Source organism: Salmo salar, chromosome ssa18 (genome assembly GCF_905237065.1).
Source record: "Salmo salar chromosome ssa18, Ssal_v3.1, whole genome shotgun sequence".
NCBI classification, from domain to species: domain Eukaryota; kingdom Metazoa; phylum Chordata; class Actinopteri; order Salmoniformes; family Salmonidae; genus Salmo; species Salmo salar.
Window position 1 is genome coordinate 61816163 of NC_059459.1, and position 19862 is coordinate 61836024.

Sequence of the window (19862 nt, forward strand, 5' to 3'; positions counted from 1 at the left end):
AAGGGTCAAAATGACCCGCCACTATATTTAATAGCAGAGAAAACCCACTAAATAATATTTTTCAACTTGAAATTTGATGACTTTCCTAGAGTGACCCCAACATTAGAAAAAGTTAAACATCGCCTTTGTTCAAATTTCCATGAAAGCTGTACACGACCAGGGTACAAAGATTGTCTTCGGGTCATTTTTGACCTGGCTGTTATAAAATAATTTACACACCACAAAAACCACAAAGACACACATACACACAATATGAGAAATTGAGATTATGTGTGCTACTGATTGAACTCAGCCAGCAGCTCCTGAAGAGGAAAATCACCATGGTTGGCACAGTTAGAAAGGACAAGCCTGAGCTCCCCTGCACTCCTCGCAACAACAGGGAGAGAGGCCTTCACATCAAAGTTTGCCTTTACCCCCACCCCAATCTAGTTTCTTACCTCCCAAAAAGGAACAAGAATGTGGTCCTCCTGAGCATACTGCACAAAACGGCTGAGATCAGTGATCGTGAGGACAGGAAGCCAGCCATCATCCTGGACTACAACCACAACAAAAGAGGAGTAGACAACCTGGACAAGGTGATTGGAACTTACAGCTGCAGGAGGATGACTGCCCGCTGGCCCCTGGTCATCTTCCATAACATCATTGATGTGTCCTCATGCAATGCCTTCGTGATATGGAACAAGATCAACCCTACATGGATGCCTGATAAGCAGAACAAGAGGAGGGTGGTCCTGGAGCAGCTGGGGAAGGCACTTGTAACCCCACACATTCAAAGAAGGGAGCGCCTCCCCCACACAGCAGTCTCTACAGCGCTTGTGAAAGCTGTTCAGGGGGCTGAATCTTGTCCTGATCCACCTGAGGCTGTAGCTGGGGCAGGCAAGAGGAGGAGATGTCAATTATGCACCCCACAGAAGGACTGTAAAACAAGTACTATGTGCTGCACATGTGAGAAATACATCTGCAAAGTCCATGCACACACACGTGCATACTGTCCTACATCTGCTAATTAGAGATGATTGATTTATGTTCTTCACGTTTTTGTTTTCTGTCTATTATCTTATTTTATTCTTATTTATTGTTGTTGTTTATACACCATGTCAGTGGGGGCAATGGTAAAAAAAAATGGGAGAAGACTAGTATTTTGTAGTTGAATTCCTCATTGTTCGGTATATAACAATATATCACTATGTTGCCAAAAAAGTTCAAGACTGTTATTGTATCCCTTCAATAAAATGCATTGAAATCTATTTTCTGCACATTTCTGCTAATTTCTTAGTCTATACAAGTGCTATCTCTTGCTAAAAATTGTATGTTTTCAACTATGCAGTACCTTTAGCAATAATAATAATAAAAATAAACCTCTACTTCAGTAAATTAAACAAATATGACAGGTGTGTTATAATAAAAACAAGCGGTGTCCACTAATTAAATGCAGTCTTTCTGCATTGTGAAGAGGGAAAACCCAGATATTCACAAAGTTTGTGATGAATGACATGTTCTTTCTTCATAGAAAATAGATTTGGGGTTTAAAATTCAATTAAGCTGCTTTATTTTAGGGGTTTAGTGAATGTGGGTCATTTTTTTTACCCTTAGGACAAGGGGAGTATACAGAATGTTAAGACTACACAACGGTTAATAGTATATGACATTTGGAAAATCAAGTATACTTTAAATGCCCGGATGTCATACTAACTGATCAATTAGATATGTGGATGAGCTACCGAAATCAACTAATAGCGGGAATCAATGCCATTGTTCATGATGCATTCTAAGTATGCAAAAATATGTTTTATGGTATGTGAATTTCTTAAAATCGAGTATGATTTAAATGCCAGGATGTTATACTCATTTCAGCTCTTCATCTAGTAGAATTCAATGCACACTTTTCCACAACGCATTGGAAGAGGTAGGCTGCGAGGCCCTAGTTGTCTGCATGTAGCCAAACAACAAAACTAGGCTACTTAATAGGGAAGATGCCGAATAGCGAAGCTTCTGCGGTGGTGTTCAAATGTAGGCTAAGTAGTTGAAATGATCACAAGAAGCCTATTGCATCGTATGCTACATCTTTGAAAAATATGTAGTCTTTTTTTACCCAAAGTGAATGACTGTTTTCTCATTGAAAAGTGATTCTTGTTCTCTTGGCCATCTTTTGATTTCTGAATATGTCGGTACCGGGGACTCGGGATGTGGCTGCGTTATTGATGTTATGTTTATCAGGCCTTTTGATTTGAACATATGGATTGTTTTAGTTTTGTAGGCGTGGCTATCTATTGAATTATTGAATTTATGAATAAAGCCTTAGCAGTCATTCTGTTCTCGTCCCCAATGATCAGTGCTTTAGTTTATTATGATGCTGTCCACTGGTTCTGAATTTCTGATGCACCTGACTGTCCACGGTTTTCTGTGCAGTAGCCTTTTGATTTGAATATTTGAAAAGTTTTGGTGTGTACTAGGCTATTTGATTTAATTTATACTGTATATATTACAGCACTTTTGTTTCACTAATAAATATGTTGAAATGGAACCAAATTATCTATTTTGGTCTTCAGTCCTGTTTAAATAGGACAGATGGGCTATATCAACTGGTATAGGTTGAATGTGATAGTCTGTCTATAACCAGCCTGAGTAGGCCTATAACGCCATTTCTATTCTATTCAGAGTTTAGAGATCAAATTGGAAATGAGCTATTATCAGACTGGTTAATCCGATGCATGTCTGTTAAATTTGGAAAAATCCACCCGCACTCGGCCCCGCCCCGCCCCACCTACTCAGACATTTAGGAGCCACTATTGCGTTGTGGCCGTGGCACACTGCATACTTTTTACTAAACGGTACGTGCTAAATAGTATGTGAAGATGAATACATTTTATGCAGTTTAAGTATGTAGTACGCTACTAGTATAGGTATTCGGACACAACCTTTGTATTTCCATTGGAATTTGGTTGTGCTTTTAGATGGCCATGGTTGAAAGCATAATGATAACACATTGGGAAACTTCTTGCTGTCCTTTCTGAGTGGGTGAATGAAGGTTGAAATCTCATTGATCAACATCTCAACCAAATATTGCCCGAATTGAAATGATGCGGTGTGCCCAGTGGGTTGCAGCCACAGCCTTTTTCAGTGACAATACGTTTGTGGCATCCGTCCTCCATTTACATACAGGTGTTTAGAGACACAGATAGCTAATTAGCACAGGTAGTCGACTCTGTCTTCCGTAAACAAGCGTTGTAACATAGAAATATGGCCATGTGGGAACCCTAACCCTATAAAGGTGTGTAGTAATTTAACCTTTTGTTTTTTGAAAATAATTTCTTGCTGATAAGTTTCCAAAACCGTACCGCAAGCGATGCGTGTTAACATTTAGAGCAAGTGTCAGGGCTCTTAACAAAACCCGCCCAGCCAGAAGATACTACCGTCAATAGGTGCTAAAGCATCTATGAATGAGATAATATGTTCCTAGGGGAGATAGCATACTCAACAGGGTCCAGGGTGAGCTCACTCACACTGTAGTGGCCCAGCCCAAGCAGGTCATTGATGTTCAGGTGGTAACAAAGTAATACCATTGAAAAGGAAAACAAAAAGGCATACCAATTGAAAAGGATTCAACTACATGTGGGAAAACCCTGCTGGGTCGGGAAGCTGCTCGATCGGGAAGCTGCTCGATCAGCCTCCTCAAATCAGCAATCACCAGTCAATCACGCACACCTTCAACTTCTTCTTCTTCTTTGGGATTGGGCTTTTGGGTGCATACACTGCCACCTACCGTACTGGAGTGTGAGGCCATTCATGGCCTACCTACATAAACTTCTTGTAATACAAAATTGTGAAAAAGGAAAATTACCCTGCCGACTATTAGCCCTCATTAAAAAACCCACCACCCCATTCCACTATTTAACCGTATCTAATGCTACACCAGGCCAATGGTCTTGGAGGACAGAACACTACCACTCAACACCCCCTGCAAATCTTCTGCCGTAAAACCTCGCAATCCCAAGTACTTCTCCGAAGCTGCCACCACAACCTCTATTTTTGGTGACTTACGTTCCATTTCTGCAATACAGTTGACAACCATGGCTATGAATGCTAAGAAACCCACCTTAATGAAGCACATATTATTCCCATCCATCTCTATTGGTCTCTGCCTACTCACAGGAATCATCTCAGGATCCCTCACATCTTCCTCTACCTGCTTCTGCATATAACACTTTCTGTATTACTCTCACCCTGACAACCTTAACCTGCCTTTTTCTCACCGAACACCTCTATCCTCCAGCCCCATGATCACCCCCACAGCTAACACACAAAACTTGCTCCACCGAAACTACACATTCCTTTGTCTCATGCTCTTCTGCACATCTAGGAATATCCCTCCTACACACTGCTGCAACATGACCATAACTTCACCACCATCTCCACAAGGCCTGCGTCGCACCAAACGACTGGTGTCACATTCACAAAGAATCTTCTCTTTCAACAGATCCTCCTCAACACTTAATGCTACCTCTGTTATCACTCCTTTCAAAGGCGCCTTTCTCAGAAGAGCAAAGCAAGTCACAGTTCTTGTTCCTAGTCGTGTGGTCCGGGGCGCCAGCTCCCTCTGGACAGAAGAAACACAATAAATCATCACGAATCCACTTCGAGTTACTTTCACCAACTCAACAGTCCCCAACCAACAACACATATGGATCAGCCAGAATACAAAGATCCATTCTCTCCACAAATCTCACTCACACTGGGACAGAATCATCCTAGTCATCATCGGGACGAGGCTCGAACTCTGTGGTCCATCTCGGAGCTACTGGAGCATGTGTCCCTTTTTTTTGCACCTGACGCCAACCTTCCTCACCACACTGCTTCACTCTACACTCGGCGGTCACCACTGCACCTGCCATCGCATTTAATTCATCCTCACTCCTCATCATGTTCAATTTCCTTCTGTAGCTCTTCCAAAAGTTCTGTGAAATCCCCCACTCCATATTTACTCATAAGATGTTCCACTTTCCTCCTTTTTGTCCTGTCTACCATCTTACAGCAACAAAGTAATTTGGTTCACACCACTCCATCACTCACACCTGTGCACAAGCACTATTTGTTAATCCACTCCGTGTATCTGCTAAAGATGCTGCTGCCCCTAAGGGTTGGAAATGAACTCTAGTGGAAATGAGATGTCCAGCTATAGCCTAACCCTATATCTATTACTAACAATACAGGCAATTCTCAACTGGCATGACATGATAACGCAACTTATGAAACCTGATGGTGCGTTCAGTTCGGAACGGTTTGTTCTGAATGACACGTTCCTCCAAAACATTCTTGAACAGACTTTCGAAGTACGTTTGCTCATGTTTGGTGGGTGTGGCGAGGTGTGGATTGAAGCAATGAGTGACGTAATTAAAAGGTAGTGGGCATGCTGACAGCGTTCCCCAACCTCCCTATTTTTCAACTGGTCGTTCAGTACAGCACCGTTAGCATTCAATTGAACTGGCCATCACAAGCTTGGTATAGTGTGTCTAGGATTACAATGTAAATTGTCTCTCTTGTTCCTTCCCTCCAATTTCCAACAGTGGTCATTGGTAGATGTACAGTTGAGGCCCAGGTTTCAGCTGATGTGTCAATGACAGAGTTAATTGCACTATGAAAATCCATTATGGCATGATGAGGCCCCATTTTTCTTTTGGCAGGAGAACTATGGATTTCATTAATGACACTGCCAGCAAGAGGCAAAATGGCCTCATCAGTCTTTCAAAGTCAATTTGAAATGGAGGGAAAAAAGTGAGACCATGGTGCATAACACAGACATTGTTTAATAGAATTCATTTATAACAAATGGAACTTGTGTCAGCAAATAACTGATTTTCATACAGACTTATTTCGCCACCAATGTAACCTAAGTAAGAAAATAAAAAGCACTCCTTTCATTCAGAAAAAAAAAACAGTTTACGCTTACAACTAACCAGAGGTAATTGTATGATTCTTTTAACAAGCCATTTTTTTTGTTTACAATTTCATGAATTAATTTCAGTCTATGCATCCAGACGAGCGATAGATAGAGAGCAGAGAGAACACAACGTTTATTTCTGTAATGACACTCCAAGCTTGAATGGCGAAGCCACGTTAGTTAATAACAGATGGTTGGGACAAATTTAGGAAAGTCGTCTTCTGGAGTAATCATGGCACCAGAATGGATGCTCTTTTTGCCACAACCTTTCTTTTTTGTCTTTTTCAAAGTTGATACCTTTTTTTGTGTTATTTACATACACACAACGTGAACGTTGAAGGAGATTCTTACAGATGGGTTCAAGTAATATATTATTGGGTTCAGAATCAATAGGGCAGTGCATAGTACAAAGAGTTATAGAAAGTGCAATTCTTCCTTCTAGGCCTGCTGCGGCCATTTTGCAATGTTTCACCATGCATAATGGAAATCAAAAGATCAAGATAGGAAAACAAAATTAATGTTGTGGATCAATTAATGTACAAAGACTGCTGAACTAGGTACATAAAATGTGGCAGCGAGGTTAAATAATAAAAGCACTTTTATACTGTTTTATTATATATACATACACTACTGTTCAAAAGTTTGGGGTCACTTAGGAATGTCGTTGTTTCCGAAAGAAAAGCAAAATTTTTGTCCATTAAAATAACATCAAATTGATCAGAAATACAGTGTAGTCATTGTTAATGTTGTAAATGACTTTTGTAGCTGGAAACGGCAGATTTTTTATGGAATATCTACATAGGTGTACAGAGGCCCATTATCATCAACCATCCCTCCTGTATTCCAATGGCACGTTGTGTTTGCTAATCCAAGTTTATAATTTCAAAAGGCTAATTGATCATTTGAAAAACCTTTTGTAATTATGTTAGCAAGCTGAAAACCGTTGTCCTGATTAAAGAAGCAATAAAACTGGCCTTCTTTAGACTAGTTGAGTATCTGGAGCATCAGCATTTGTCGGTTCAATTACAGGCTCAAAATTGCCAGAAACAAAGACTTTTCTTCTGAAACTCGTCAGTCTATTCTTGTTCTGAGAAATGAAGGCTATTCCATGCGAGAAATTGCCAAGAAATTGAAGATCTCGTACAACGCTCTGTACTACTCCCTTCACAGAACAGCGCAAACTGGCTCTAACCAGAATAGAAAGAGGAGAGGGAGGCCCCCAGTGCACAACAGAGCAAGAGGACAAGTACATTAGAGTGTCTAGTTTGAGAAACAGACACCTCACAAGTCCTCAACTGGCAGCTTCATTAAATATTACCAGCGAAACACCAGTCTCCTCTGTCCAGTGTCTGTGTTCTTTTGCCCATTTTAATATTTTCTTTTTATTGGCCAGTCTGAAATATGTTTTTTTTCTTTGCAACTCTGCCTAGAAGGCATCCCGGATGCCTCTTCACTGTTGACGTTGGTTAGAGCCAGTCAATTTGATGTTATTTTAATGGACACATTGTTTTGCTTTTCTTTCAAAAACAAGGACATTTCAAAGTGACCCCAAACTTTTGAATGGTTGTATATATATATATAAACCAACTGATCCAGAAAATGAAACAATTTAGCTACATGAAATAAAAAGGGAAAGAAAGCACCTGGAATGCACATCCACAAAGCCATCAAAGAGGGTCAAATAAAAGAGGGGTCCAAAATATGTTGTGTCCTCCACCCCGAAAACCGTAGAAGTGAGTCCTCCACGATAGCAGACGTAACACACATTTAAGGATTGTCAGAGTTGTAACACTAACCTGTTCCAACAGCTTGTATCTTTCCGCAACTGTATATAACTGCAAATAAATGTATCAGTTGAATACTTTCAAGCCTAAGGCATAGTGAAGGGATCCTTTGGCTGAGTGTCTATACACTTTGTCTATACAAGGAGTGTCAAACATGCGGCCCTATTTGAACAGTCAGTAAAAGCTCATTGACTCCGCAAATATTCTCATGATCTATCCCATGGTCTTTGTTGACAACAGGCATGTGGCATTGACTCATTAATAGTCCGAATAAACTGAATAGTCCTAGTTTGTTGCAAATGCACATCGACTTTCTGTGAAGGTATCAGTGAATGACATGGGAGTCTTCGATGTTTTATTCTTTTTACTAAGCCACAATAAGGCAACAGAAAATGAAAATAGGGCCTTGCCATGTATGTATTTGCATATATAATTTCATATTATGTGACAAATGAATACTTAAGGTAAAAATGTAATATACAGTTAGTTATATGTTCTATATGCATGGACTTCTCAAAGAATACAATAATGTGTTAAATGAATGTTATAAAAAACAGGTATAAATATAAGGCACTCTAAATGCTAAATGAAAACATGTTATGCCATTGAGCGTTTGAACACCTCAAGATGAAAGTTACATCTATGTACCTTGCCCTATTGTATGGAGCAATGACTTAGTCTAAGGGACCCCCTGCTCTGCTATGGAACTACAGACTGTATGAGCGTATCTATATACACTGGTGATACGCGACGTTCCCAACAAGCCTCACCACGGGAACAACAATGTCATGATGTCTAACAAAGTATCCACATGAACCCTATCTATAATACACCTATTTATTGCACAAGAAAATATGCACTGAATCAGAATGCGTTTTTGTCCTACTGATGTGCATTCCAGTGAAAAATATCTTAATTTCCCCCAAAGTATAGAAATCTCATTGTAGAAGCTTTCATATACAATCCTTTCGTTTCATATATAGCCATAAATTATGTACTTTATTTCAATATACATATGTTATAGGTTATGCAAATGTATTATTCATATATAATGTATATATCTGTCATCTTATATAACATAAATATGTATATATCATTTCATGTATTTTATCCATCAGGTGCTCATCTTTTACCATAATTCTAACATGGAAGAACTAAGATAATCGCTAGCAGCAACTTCATACTTTGCTCATCCCTGTTGATTCCACAAAGCCCCAGTTTATTACATGGGTGTAAGTAGGTTATTGTGTATGTGATCATGTACAAATAAGACAAAACTAAAAAACTAAACTAAAAACCCTGTAACAAAGTCAACATTTGGTAGTGTGAATACAGGACTGCACAAAGTGCGAGAAACAATAATAAAAAAAAAAATAGCAAGAAAACCGAAAAGAGCGAAGACTTTCTCTGCATGACGGTGCATACATTAGAACAGTTCTACAGCTTACAACTCAGAAGGAAAAAAATTACGATTACGCAAGTACTTTGTTTGATTCACTTTGTCGAGTGATACGTTTTGTTAAAAAAAGGAAATAAAATTTCACATGGTTCAAAATTAAGCACATATCAGCTGTATAGTAAAAAACAAAATCAATAGGTTTTATTTGTTTCATATATCTTTAAACATTCCCCCTTCCCCCCAATTGTTTAAATGATGAACGTTGTGACAGGAAACGGGGTATATTATTAATTATTACTTTAGCTGTGTCCTGTTTTTCATATTGGACCAAGCACTGGTGTCTTCTTTTTTGATGGGTAGTTGTCTCTGTGTAGTTTGATTGTGGAACAGAAATGTCTCTTTACAATGTGCATCGAGTTTTAAGCCATTCTCTGTGCCTCCATTTGCCTCTCCTATGGTTCGTAATATGATGCATTACTTGTCGATGAAATAGTACGTTCTGTTATTTTTTTGTTTATGTTTCTTTCAGTTATTTGAACCCAAGACGAATCCTTGAAGCAACAGAAGAATAAAAAATATTCCATAAGACGCTTCAACAGTCAGGATTCCCTCTCTCTTTCCCACGTCAGGGTGAGTTCCATGGGTTTGGGGAAACACTTGGTCCTCCAGGAATCATCTTTATAAATTTTTTGACATTTTTGTGTCTCACATCCAACACTTAATTGAGTCTTTAGCTAGGAGTTAAGAAGTACTTTCTCAAACAGGAAATTATGGCTCAGAAGAGAGGCTCGCTGGGGTTGTCCAAGGGCCTTCTGCTTTTCCTCCGGGACAGGGACTCTTACGTAGCATAGTGGTCAAAGCTCCCAAGGTATTCCAAGCCAGCTCTGTAACAGAACTGGTATTGATCCTGAGGAGAAAGGAGAGAAAGAAAATGTAGTTCAAACTGTTCGTCACTATTTTCCAACCAGGTACTATTTATTTTTCTGTCTGTCTAGTGCTCTTTTATTTTTTGTCTCTCTTTAGTTTCACTGGCCTCTATCATTCTCTTTTTCTCTGTCTGCAACTGTCACATTTTCATTTGTTGCTGCTCTGAAATGTGATAAATAAGCTTTGAAAAAAACTTACTTGACTCACCACAGAGTAGAAGATTCCTGCTTTTAAAGGAAAATCCCACCCAAAAACTAAATTTTGGTATTTGTTTCATTAGTCCATTGTTGACATAGTCCCATTTTCTTTGCTTGTCGGGAATCAAGATTTCAACATGTAACTTTCAAAATACAGAAATCATCCCATATAATGCTGTGTTTTGCTACCTGCCTAATAGTTAACAATACAGTGCCTTCGGAAAGCATTCAGACCCCTTGACTTTCTCCACATTTTGTTATGTTACAGCCTTATTCTAAAATTGATTAAATAAAATAAAAACTCAGCAATCTACACATAATACCCCATAATGATGAAGCGAAAACAGTTTTTAGACATTTTATCAAATGTATAAAACATTTAAAACAGAAAAAACGTATTTATATTGCTATGAGACTCGAAATTGAGCTCAGGTGCATCCTGTTTCCATTGATCATCCTTGAGATGTTTCTACAAATTGATTGGAGTCCACATGTGGTAAATTCAAATGATTGGACCGTAGAGCTCCGAGACAGGATTGAGTCGAGGCACAGATCTGGGGAAGGGTGCCAAAACATTTCTGCAGTATTGAAGGTCCCCAAGAACACAGTGGCATCCGTCATTCTTAAAAAGAAGAAGTTTGGAAAAACCAATGCTCTTCTGGAGTTGGCCGCCCGGCCAAACTGAGCAATCGGGGGAGGGGCTTTGGTCAGGTAGGTGACCAAGAACCCAATGGTCACCTTGACAGAACTCTAGAGTTCCTCTGTGGAGATGGGAAAAACTTCCAGATGGACATCCATCTTTGCAGCACTCCACCAATCAGGCCTTTAAGGTAGAGTGGCCAGACGGAAGCCACTCCTCAGTAAAAGGCACATGACAGCCCGCTTTGGCAAAGGGCACCTGAAGTCTATCAGACAATGAGAAACAAGATTCTCTGGTCTGATGAAACCAAGATTGAACTTTTTGGCATGAATGCCAAGTGTCACATCTGGAGGAAACCTGGCACCATCCCTACGGTGAAGCATAGTGGTTGCAGCATCATGCTGTATGGATGTTTTTCAGCGGCAAGGACTGGGAGACTGGTCAGGATCGAGCGAAAGATGAAAAGAGCAAAGTACAGAGAGATCCGTGATGAAAACCTGCTCCAGAGCGCTCAGGACCTCAGACTAGGGCGAGGGTTCACCTTCCAACAGGACAACGACCGCAGGCAAACAGCCAAGACGACGCAGGAGTGGCTTCAGGGTAAGTCTCTGAATGTCCTTGACTGGCCACACCAGAGCCCGGACTTGAACCATATCGAACATCTCTGAAGAGACCTGAAAAAAGCTGTGCAGCAACGCTCCCCATTCAAGCTGACAGAGCTTGGGAGGATCTGCAGAGAAGAATGGGAAAAACTCCTCAAATACAAGTGTGCCAAGCTTGTAGTGTCATACCCAAGAAGACTCGATGCTGTAATTGCTGCCAAAGGTGCTTCAGCAAAGTACTGGGTAAAGGGTCTGAATACTTATGTAAATATGATATCAGTTTTTTATTTGTAATACATTTGCAAAAATGTCTAAAAACGAATTTTTGCTTTGTCTTTATGGGGTATTGTGTGTAGATTGATGAGGGGGGAAGAAACTATTTAATACATTTTAGAATAAGGCTGTAATGTAACAAAATGTGGAAAAAGTGAATGGGTCTGAATACTTTCAGAAGGAACTGTATATAGTGTGGCAGCTAGGTAGGTAGGTTATGCATCACGCTTGGTCGACCTCCATAAGGTGAGAGGTGTGGAGAGTACAGTATACAGGGCATCTCACCTCTGTCTGCACCATGGCCGGTCTCTGTGTCCGGAGCATTTTCACCGTCTGGAAAATATCCACTACGCCCTCGTACCTCATCCGCTCTAATACGATGCTGAGGGTGATGAAGACTCCGGTCCTACCCACGCCCGCACTGCGAGAAAGATGAGCAATCACTAAATAAACAGTCTGAGAACCAAGCTGTTGACAACATGACCAGACAAAACCACAGGTGACCCGAAAAAAACAGACATGACCAGACAAAACAACACAGTCAAAACTAGACTGTTGTTATTTGTCTTTGTTCTCTATACTATTTACATTTACTTATTTATATATTTATTTTCCCCACCTGCCATGATATGTCAGAGGACTCTGCTGTGGGGTGTCTGGGAGCTAATTTAATGTCTGGATAGATCTTTGATCTTATCTTTTATTCCAGTAGGATCAAAGTAAAGCATCACTATTACCGTTGCAAGTCGAGCGAAATCTTTTAAATACCATTAAATCTTGTGGTCTTTTATTGTACTTGCTTACCATACTGTCTGTGTATGATATAAAACTCCATTGAACATAAAATATTATCCTTACCTACAATGGACTGAGATAGGCCCATCTTGGCCAAACTGTTCTTTTGTTTTATGCACTTGGCCGATAAAATCGATGAAGCCCTCTCCCGATTTTGGCACTCCTTGCTCGGGCCAGTCTGTAAACTGAAACTGCCTGACCGTCCGTGACTGTCCATCCTGGAAAAATAGGGAGAGAGAATACAGTGTGCTCACTTGAATGGAACGTCACGCCAAAGATATAGAAAAATGACAAAGTGCAAGTGATGAAGTCAAGGCAACCCGTCTAATGCACTTGACAAACAGGCCAAGTCGGAAGATAGTGAAGGAAAAAAATGAAAACTGACTATCTCAATATGCCTCAGTAATGACACAGGCTCGTGTGCGCTTTTCTATTGAAGATACCAGTGGTTAGCAAATCAGGGTGCACAGAGGCACACAGTTTTAAGCACCAGACAGGCGTTTGTTACTAAAGATATCTGTCATTTTCACCTGAATGTATTAATATATGAATACTAAAGACACTAAGTCCTTTGATGTGCCTGTGTTCGGCAGGCTCTTGAAATGACGTCTTTGAGGGTGTGCATTACTTAAGTGATATTGTATCCCCTTGATAAGGGGAAGTAATCCTATTCAGGTCCCAGTATAACACACACTACAAAGGAGAAGCCTGCACCATTTATCAGTGTAAGCCTTTGATGGAATTAAAAACTCCCAGCGGCTCAAGGCTGCCAGAAGCAGTATTTGTTTTTACACCATTGACACATGTCATAATTCCCTCATATATTTGTGCATATATTCCTTTTAAATCATCAAGTTTGGTATAAACAACATATTTGATCTTGGGCCCAGATGCTGGCTTTAAGACTACTGCACAGTAAAAACAAAAACACTAGGAGTCAGCCAACTGATGCTGTCAACAATGTCTCAATCTGAACTGTTCAAATCAAATGGCTCCAAAAAATGTTGGCGAGTGCCGCTAGTTTTGTCTCTGTTTTTATCATCAAACAAAGACACAGTTGTTCAAAGACAAAGACTTCAAAGTAGACAGATTTATCCGTTTGACCAAACTCCACACTGTAAACAACGAATCTGATATATTTGGACAAAAAGTACAAAGTCGGGAACGCTTTCTAGCACTGTCAAATCTCAATGACTGTTTAGACAGTAAATGAGGGCTGTATTACAGTACGGCACTTACCCTGGCGTCAGTCACTTTGAACTCTCTCAGGATGTACTGGGGCATGTTGTACTCAGCCATGGGGTCCACCACAAAGTACTGGTATCTGGCCGACCTCTCTGCTGGCCAATACTGGTGGCATTTTTCCTGCAGCGGTGGAAAAACAACAGAAACAAACTCCATGAGCGATAAACTACCTTGTACGGTACACTGAAACTCCAGCAGAGTGCCTGGATATCTTACAGATTGTGGTTGCACGTGTCATTGTTGGTCTGAATTCAATTTATTTTGCATAGCTCAAGAACGACATAGAAAGGAGAAGTTGAAGTAGCAAAATTGTTATATGTATTGTTAAAGAAGCAGCAACATTTGATTAGCACAGGAAACAGAGTGCACAGAGACAACCTCATTTTCCATTAACATACCCTGCCCATTTCCCTGAGCTTCGTTAGCATGACCACGATTGTGGAGTTGTGCTCCCAGAGCATCCTCCAGAAGTCCTCCGTGGTCTCTGCTAGAGGCCCTTGCGTGGCAATATAGGCTTTCTGTTGCCTGTGGACATAAAACAATATGCTCTCTTAAGTAACACAGAACACATGGTGAAAGTGGACTACCATTTGAGTCCCTTATTCAACTATCTTGGTCAACAGAGTTGAAAGCTCACCTGTATCCATCAATGAAACTGGCATTAATGTAGTCGGAGCCCTCCACCCCTCGGATTGGCTGAAGACACACTCGTGTGGACTCGTATGGCATTATGTTCACAAGGCGGTTCTTGAACTTGTTGCAGGGGAGATTGGCACTGATGAATCGCGACGTATGGGCTTTAGTGTTGGCTAAACGCTACAGAGAGGTTGATAGGAAGCACTGCGGTTAGGTGAATGCTGGCGAACGCAGCTCTCTTCCATTTATTTCCCCAGTGCCTGGCTTGTGGTTGACATAAAAAACAGGGGGTTTGTCTAATATAAAGACGTGAACGTTATTAATAATCACATGCTACCAAAGTGAAGGGAGGCCTTAGGAAGATCATGGGTTCTCGGCTGTCAAACAATTCTGAACGGAAAAAGGCTACGCTGTTTACTGCATCTACAGTACTTACATATTTAATGTTAACGTTAAGTGTGTAAGGGGAACCAAGTGGATTATTGTTGCCGCTCAGATTTGCAGTACGGAGCAAAAAATAGCATTTTGTGATGAACATGAAAATGGATGCTGCGGCAAGCCCGACGTGGACAGGGCCAGGGGTAATCTAACCTGTTTCACATCTCTTAGGGGTATCACCATTCATCATTGGCCAAGGGAAGTAGGTGCGTGACAAGCAAGGCAAACAAGCTTTACATACAGCACATATAACACACTGCAGACTGGCTGACTATGACGGGTGGGTGGGTTGGTAGTGGAGCCCGCTCATTGTAAATGCAGGGTGTATGTTCTAAGCCCCCTCTGGCAACTGTCCTAGTCATGGGGGAAAACCTGTGTTTGACATTTTGCTGTAAAACTACCCCTCTTATAACCATAAGGGTGGAACGGAAAGGGGAAAGGGGTAACCAAAAGGGGGGGATTTAACCCAAGTCGGGTTACAAAAGGAAGGCAACTAACTGGAATGGGGGAAACCACAGGCCCCACGCTGTCTCGCTGGGCTAATGGGAATTGGAAAAGTGTCTGTGAGTGGTGGTACTGAGATTGGCCAATCAATGACGCCAGGGCCAGGATGTGACTTGTAGCTGGTGGAGTTGGGGGGGGGGAGGCCTGGGGTTTTTACATGAAAAAATATCTAACCACCCTCTGACTTTCGGTAAATACAATACATTTAAGTTTTCTGTAAAACCTCACATGGGATCAGACAAAATTGGACATAAAAAGGGACTGGTGCTTGCAAGTAAGTTTTTTCTTCTTTTCTTTATGTAGCCAGTGCCTCTTTTGTCGGCATGGGCCTTTGGAACAAAAGCAGGATATGAGCTGGAGCACATTGCTCTTTGGTTAGCATCCAGTCCAATGTCTTTATGTTGGCTATTTGTCTGTAGCGTGCAATGCTTCTTTATCAGTTTAGCTATTCCTTTTGCAATATTTTTTGCAATAAACTGCATGCTTACTCATGTAAGCCTCCTGTTCAAGCTACTTTTACAACTAGCTTGCACTGAACTGAATTATTTCCCCTCAAAATAACGGTAATTTCTGGGTGGACTTTTCCAATTATCGACAAAGAATTAGAAATTAAATTCAAGGCCAATAATAAGGCACAGAGCGGCTTACCTTGAACTCCAGCTCCATGCCTGAGACGTTCTCTCCACCCTCGATACCAGTCAGCTTCTGGATGTAGGCGTAGAGGTTTCGGGCGGGCACTTCGGTGGTGCCGCAGGTGATGGCCTCCTGGAGCGCGTCGTGGATGAACACGTACTGGTCCTCCGTCTGCACCATGTAGTTCCGCTGGGCGCGCATCAGCGTCACGTGGCCATAGATGTCCACCGTCTTCTCGTGCTTGATGCGCTCCATCATGGCGTCGATCACGATGAAGCAGCCCGTGCGCCCGACCCCGGCACTAAAGAAAAAACAAAGATGGCAAACTTGATATTGGCCCCCTTAAGTGACACAATAGCTTGTGTGGGAAACGATCAGTGCTGGGAGGTTGACTTGGTATTGACTCATTTTGAGCAGCATTGGCAATTGATGACTTCAGCTAAGTGTTTTAGTGGCTCATCCATCTTGACAGATGTAAACCATGATGCACCTTTGAGATAATATCTTCATGAGGATAAATTATTATGTATAAACAGATAACAGGCCTAGATAGAATCACCATTTCATCTACAGCTGGAACTGAGTTATTTTACAACAGTAATTACCTAAAACTACATCTGGGGTTAACACTCAAACATTTTTGTATTCTGTATCCCGGCCTAACATATACCCTTCATACCCCAGTGCACCACTATCTGCTGAGCAAGACCATTCACCTATGATGAGAATGATTACTCTCCATTGGTGGAGAATGAGTGACAGATCCACGCTGGGAGAGGTGCCCTATCTCAGTGGTGAGGAGACCTAAGAAGCTCCCTGGCTACACAGGGACCAGGCCATGGGGCAAATCCCTTGTCTTCGTTGCCAACCCCTTGGCCACAGCAGAGCTGACCGTTTTGGCTTGGAGCGTAATCAAAGTGGTGGTGCAGAGGCAGCGGGTGGAGGAGAATGGCTCTAGCTGCAGTGGTCTGGTCTAAAGTGTGGCTCTCTGCTGGTACTGCAATCGTGGTGCACCTGCCCCCCGTGTGACTTAAAGGCAGGTAAATTTGCCAGGGAACTTTGTCGGAGAGTAGTGCAGCTGACTTCAATTGCTGCAATTAGCTTAGCGCACTGTGCTAAAATCAGAAGGCACTGAAAGACAGGCCTCTTCATTAAGACTCCCATTGGCACATTTTCACATTAGAGCCAGAAAAAAGTTAAAAAGGAAAGAAGGAAGGAAAATGTATCGCTACTGTTTGAGTTTGAGCTCTTCTATTCAGGTCAGATAGCAACACATGCTTTATAAACGTAACCACATGGAAAGACTGCTGAGGGGAGATGTCTAATTTGAATATTATGCTGTTTTTCTTCTTCATTTTTTGGGACAATGGCATCGCGGAGAGTGTGAACTCTAGTCCGCCTGACAGCTCACGTCTTCCCCAGCCGAGCACTGACAAGACAGTCAGTTGTTGGCTGGCTGCTCTAAAGTAAATAGGTTATTCAACCCATTAAGTCGACATGGCTACGAGGTGTGACCAACGCTCCCCTGCCTCTCTTCCCCTGATAGGCCATTTGTTTTTCATTTATACAGAGGAAAAAAGGAGGGAAGAAAAACTCAAGAGGGAGTTAAGATAGTCCCCGGGGCCCAAGTCTGGCTAATGTGCCATGGTGCAGCGGAGAGGGAATTAAATCGTATACGAGAGTCGTTTGTCGCTGCAAATCATTGTGGTTGCGCTTAAAATGGCCGACGTTACCTGATTGATTTGGGGACGTGTTTTGATGTTGCCTTTATCGTGACTCTTGAGGTATTACACAGATGCTCATGGGTGTTGCTGGGCTTTCTGAGAGTTTGGTGTGTGTGTGTGTGTGTGTGTCTGAACCACACGTGATCCTAAAATATTGTATGTGAAAACGTCTCAGGAATATTTGGGGATATGAACTACATCCAGGGTCTAAGGAGCAGCCCTCTCCGGAGCATGGTGGGGGGAGAAAACACGGCAAGCGCAAGACATTTTCTACCCCGGCCCCAGCTGTTTCTAATCCTTCGCCACTTTACAGTCCAGTCTCAAACGCCGGAGAGTAATGACCTGTGAGCATGCCAGTGACAGAGTGACAGCATCAAGAGATGGGCAGGTGGAGGAAGAAGAGGAGGGAGGAGCGGGGGTGACATAGCCACTTGGCTCGCCTCGTCCATTATCGGCAGAGAGAGAAAGAAAGGCTCTGTACGTTTGGCAATCCTGGGGGATGGTTGGCCCTGATTTGGGGCCTGTTACACCCCCCCCCGAACTGACACTGGCTGCTCTGACAGGCACAGCCAGCTGCTTTGGACGTCGGCAGACATCAGTGTTTGGCTAATGTGTTTTCAAAGTTTTTTCTGAGTTTGGGGAATGGGGAGATTGTACACTGAAAAATACAGCTGCAACTGACCTGGAGTAGATAAAGCCTAGACAAAGTAAAAGCAATTACATGTTGGTATTGTTACTGAATCTATTTTGGTCGGGCAACCTCTCAAGTCGCCTTTTTACACTCCATTCACTCATTAAACAGACACAGACCAACCAAACCATTAACTTCAAATTCACCATAAAAGTTCAGTGTATGGTTTATAATGGTGACCAGAAGGCTGTGCAATTATTTCCACATTTACACTGTGTAACAAAATGCTCCCTCTCTATTCAAGATTAGTTTTAGCGTATGGCTACTAAATACAATGAGACTGTCTGAATGGCAACGTAGTTTAATCAGAGATAAAATCATACCAAAACAGGATGATATGTTTTTGCGTGTATATGTGTGTCTATAAACCCTCCTGCAGTATGGTTACATTGTTCTCCACAATCTCAAAAGGAGACACTGGCTGCATCCCAAATGGCACCCTTTCCTCTATGGGCCCTGGTCAAATGTAGTGCTCTATATAGTGAATAGGATGCCATTTCAGACGCACCTAATGACTAATTCTTAACCCATCGTGTGATGTGTGAGACTGGACTGCAGTCTCGCCACTCGGGGAGAAATAGGTTGAGAATACTTCATTTCACTGTGGGATGAGGCAATAAGGTCATTAAAGACAGACTTCCTTGCAGAAGACTAGACTCCTGTCCTGTAAACTTATGTTTATTCCTTCCTCCCATTGATACGAGACACTACTCTAACATTCCCACTCTAACATGAACCTTGAATGTCAGTCTGTGCTGTACCTATTGTTCAAGTAGAGAGAGTACGAATCGTACAACAGCCACCAAAGAGTATGTCTGTCGGACTTGTTTTCCTAACTAAATGATGTCTCTTTAAATCTCCCAGCACTGAACCAGTGCTCTTTGAGAGACGCAAAGAGCCGCAGAAAGGGCTGGCGATCCCGGTTACATTCAATCATGTCCGTTGTGACTTCTCCCTGTGAACCCATAACGCCTGAACGGCCCTGGTTCCAATAGGAACACAACGGTCCGCAACCCTGTGGGTCACTGAGAACAGAATGGAACTGCTGAAACACAGAACCTAGTTTAGTGCTCCGTGGGGGTGGGTGGGGGACTTTTACAATATGCACCCCCCCCACACAACAAACGATGACCTCACCTCATGAGGAGAGAGAGCGAGAGAGAACACATGGATGTACTTTTAATAATATCCTTCTTCACTACTCCTCGGGGGAAATGTTGGCTGATGTCCACGGCTGGGTTTGGGAAGTTTTCCACGTATGATATAAAGTGTTCTGTTGAAATATAGGGATAGTTAACTTTGATCCTGTGTTGTTGGACATTTCCATTTTTCTCTGAAGCGCTGTTGAAAGCTTGAGTGTCAATGTTGGCCACAGGACTTAAGATGCAATCTCGCATAGGCCTACTTAAAGTTACTCTCTAATGAGCTTCAGACTG

General features: G+C 41.9%; 1 protein-coding gene across 35 annotated transcripts in view; it reads right to left on the minus strand.

Annotated features, from left to right (window-relative positions):
• Positions 1–8072: 8072 nt before the first annotated feature.
• LOC106577623 (receptor-type tyrosine-protein phosphatase delta) overlaps positions 8073–19862 on the minus strand; it is a 645315-nt gene continuing 633525 nt past the window's right edge. For all 35 annotated transcript variants that reach the window (XM_014155859.2, XM_014155852.2, XM_045701361.1 and 32 more), the window contains 7 exons: positions 16027–16312; positions 14438–14616; positions 14199–14325; positions 13795–13920; positions 12619–12773; positions 12046–12181; positions 8073–10028 (listed from right to left, as the gene is read on the minus strand). In XM_014155859.2, coding sequence (XP_014011334.1) covers positions 9960–10028; positions 12046–12181; positions 12619–12773; positions 13795–13920; positions 14199–14325; positions 14438–14616; positions 16027–16312 — 1078 coding nt within the window. In that variant the 3' untranslated portion in view covers positions 8073–9959. The remainder of the gene's footprint in view (positions 10029–12045; positions 12182–12618; positions 12774–13794; positions 13921–14198; positions 14326–14437; positions 14617–16026; positions 16313–19862) is intronic.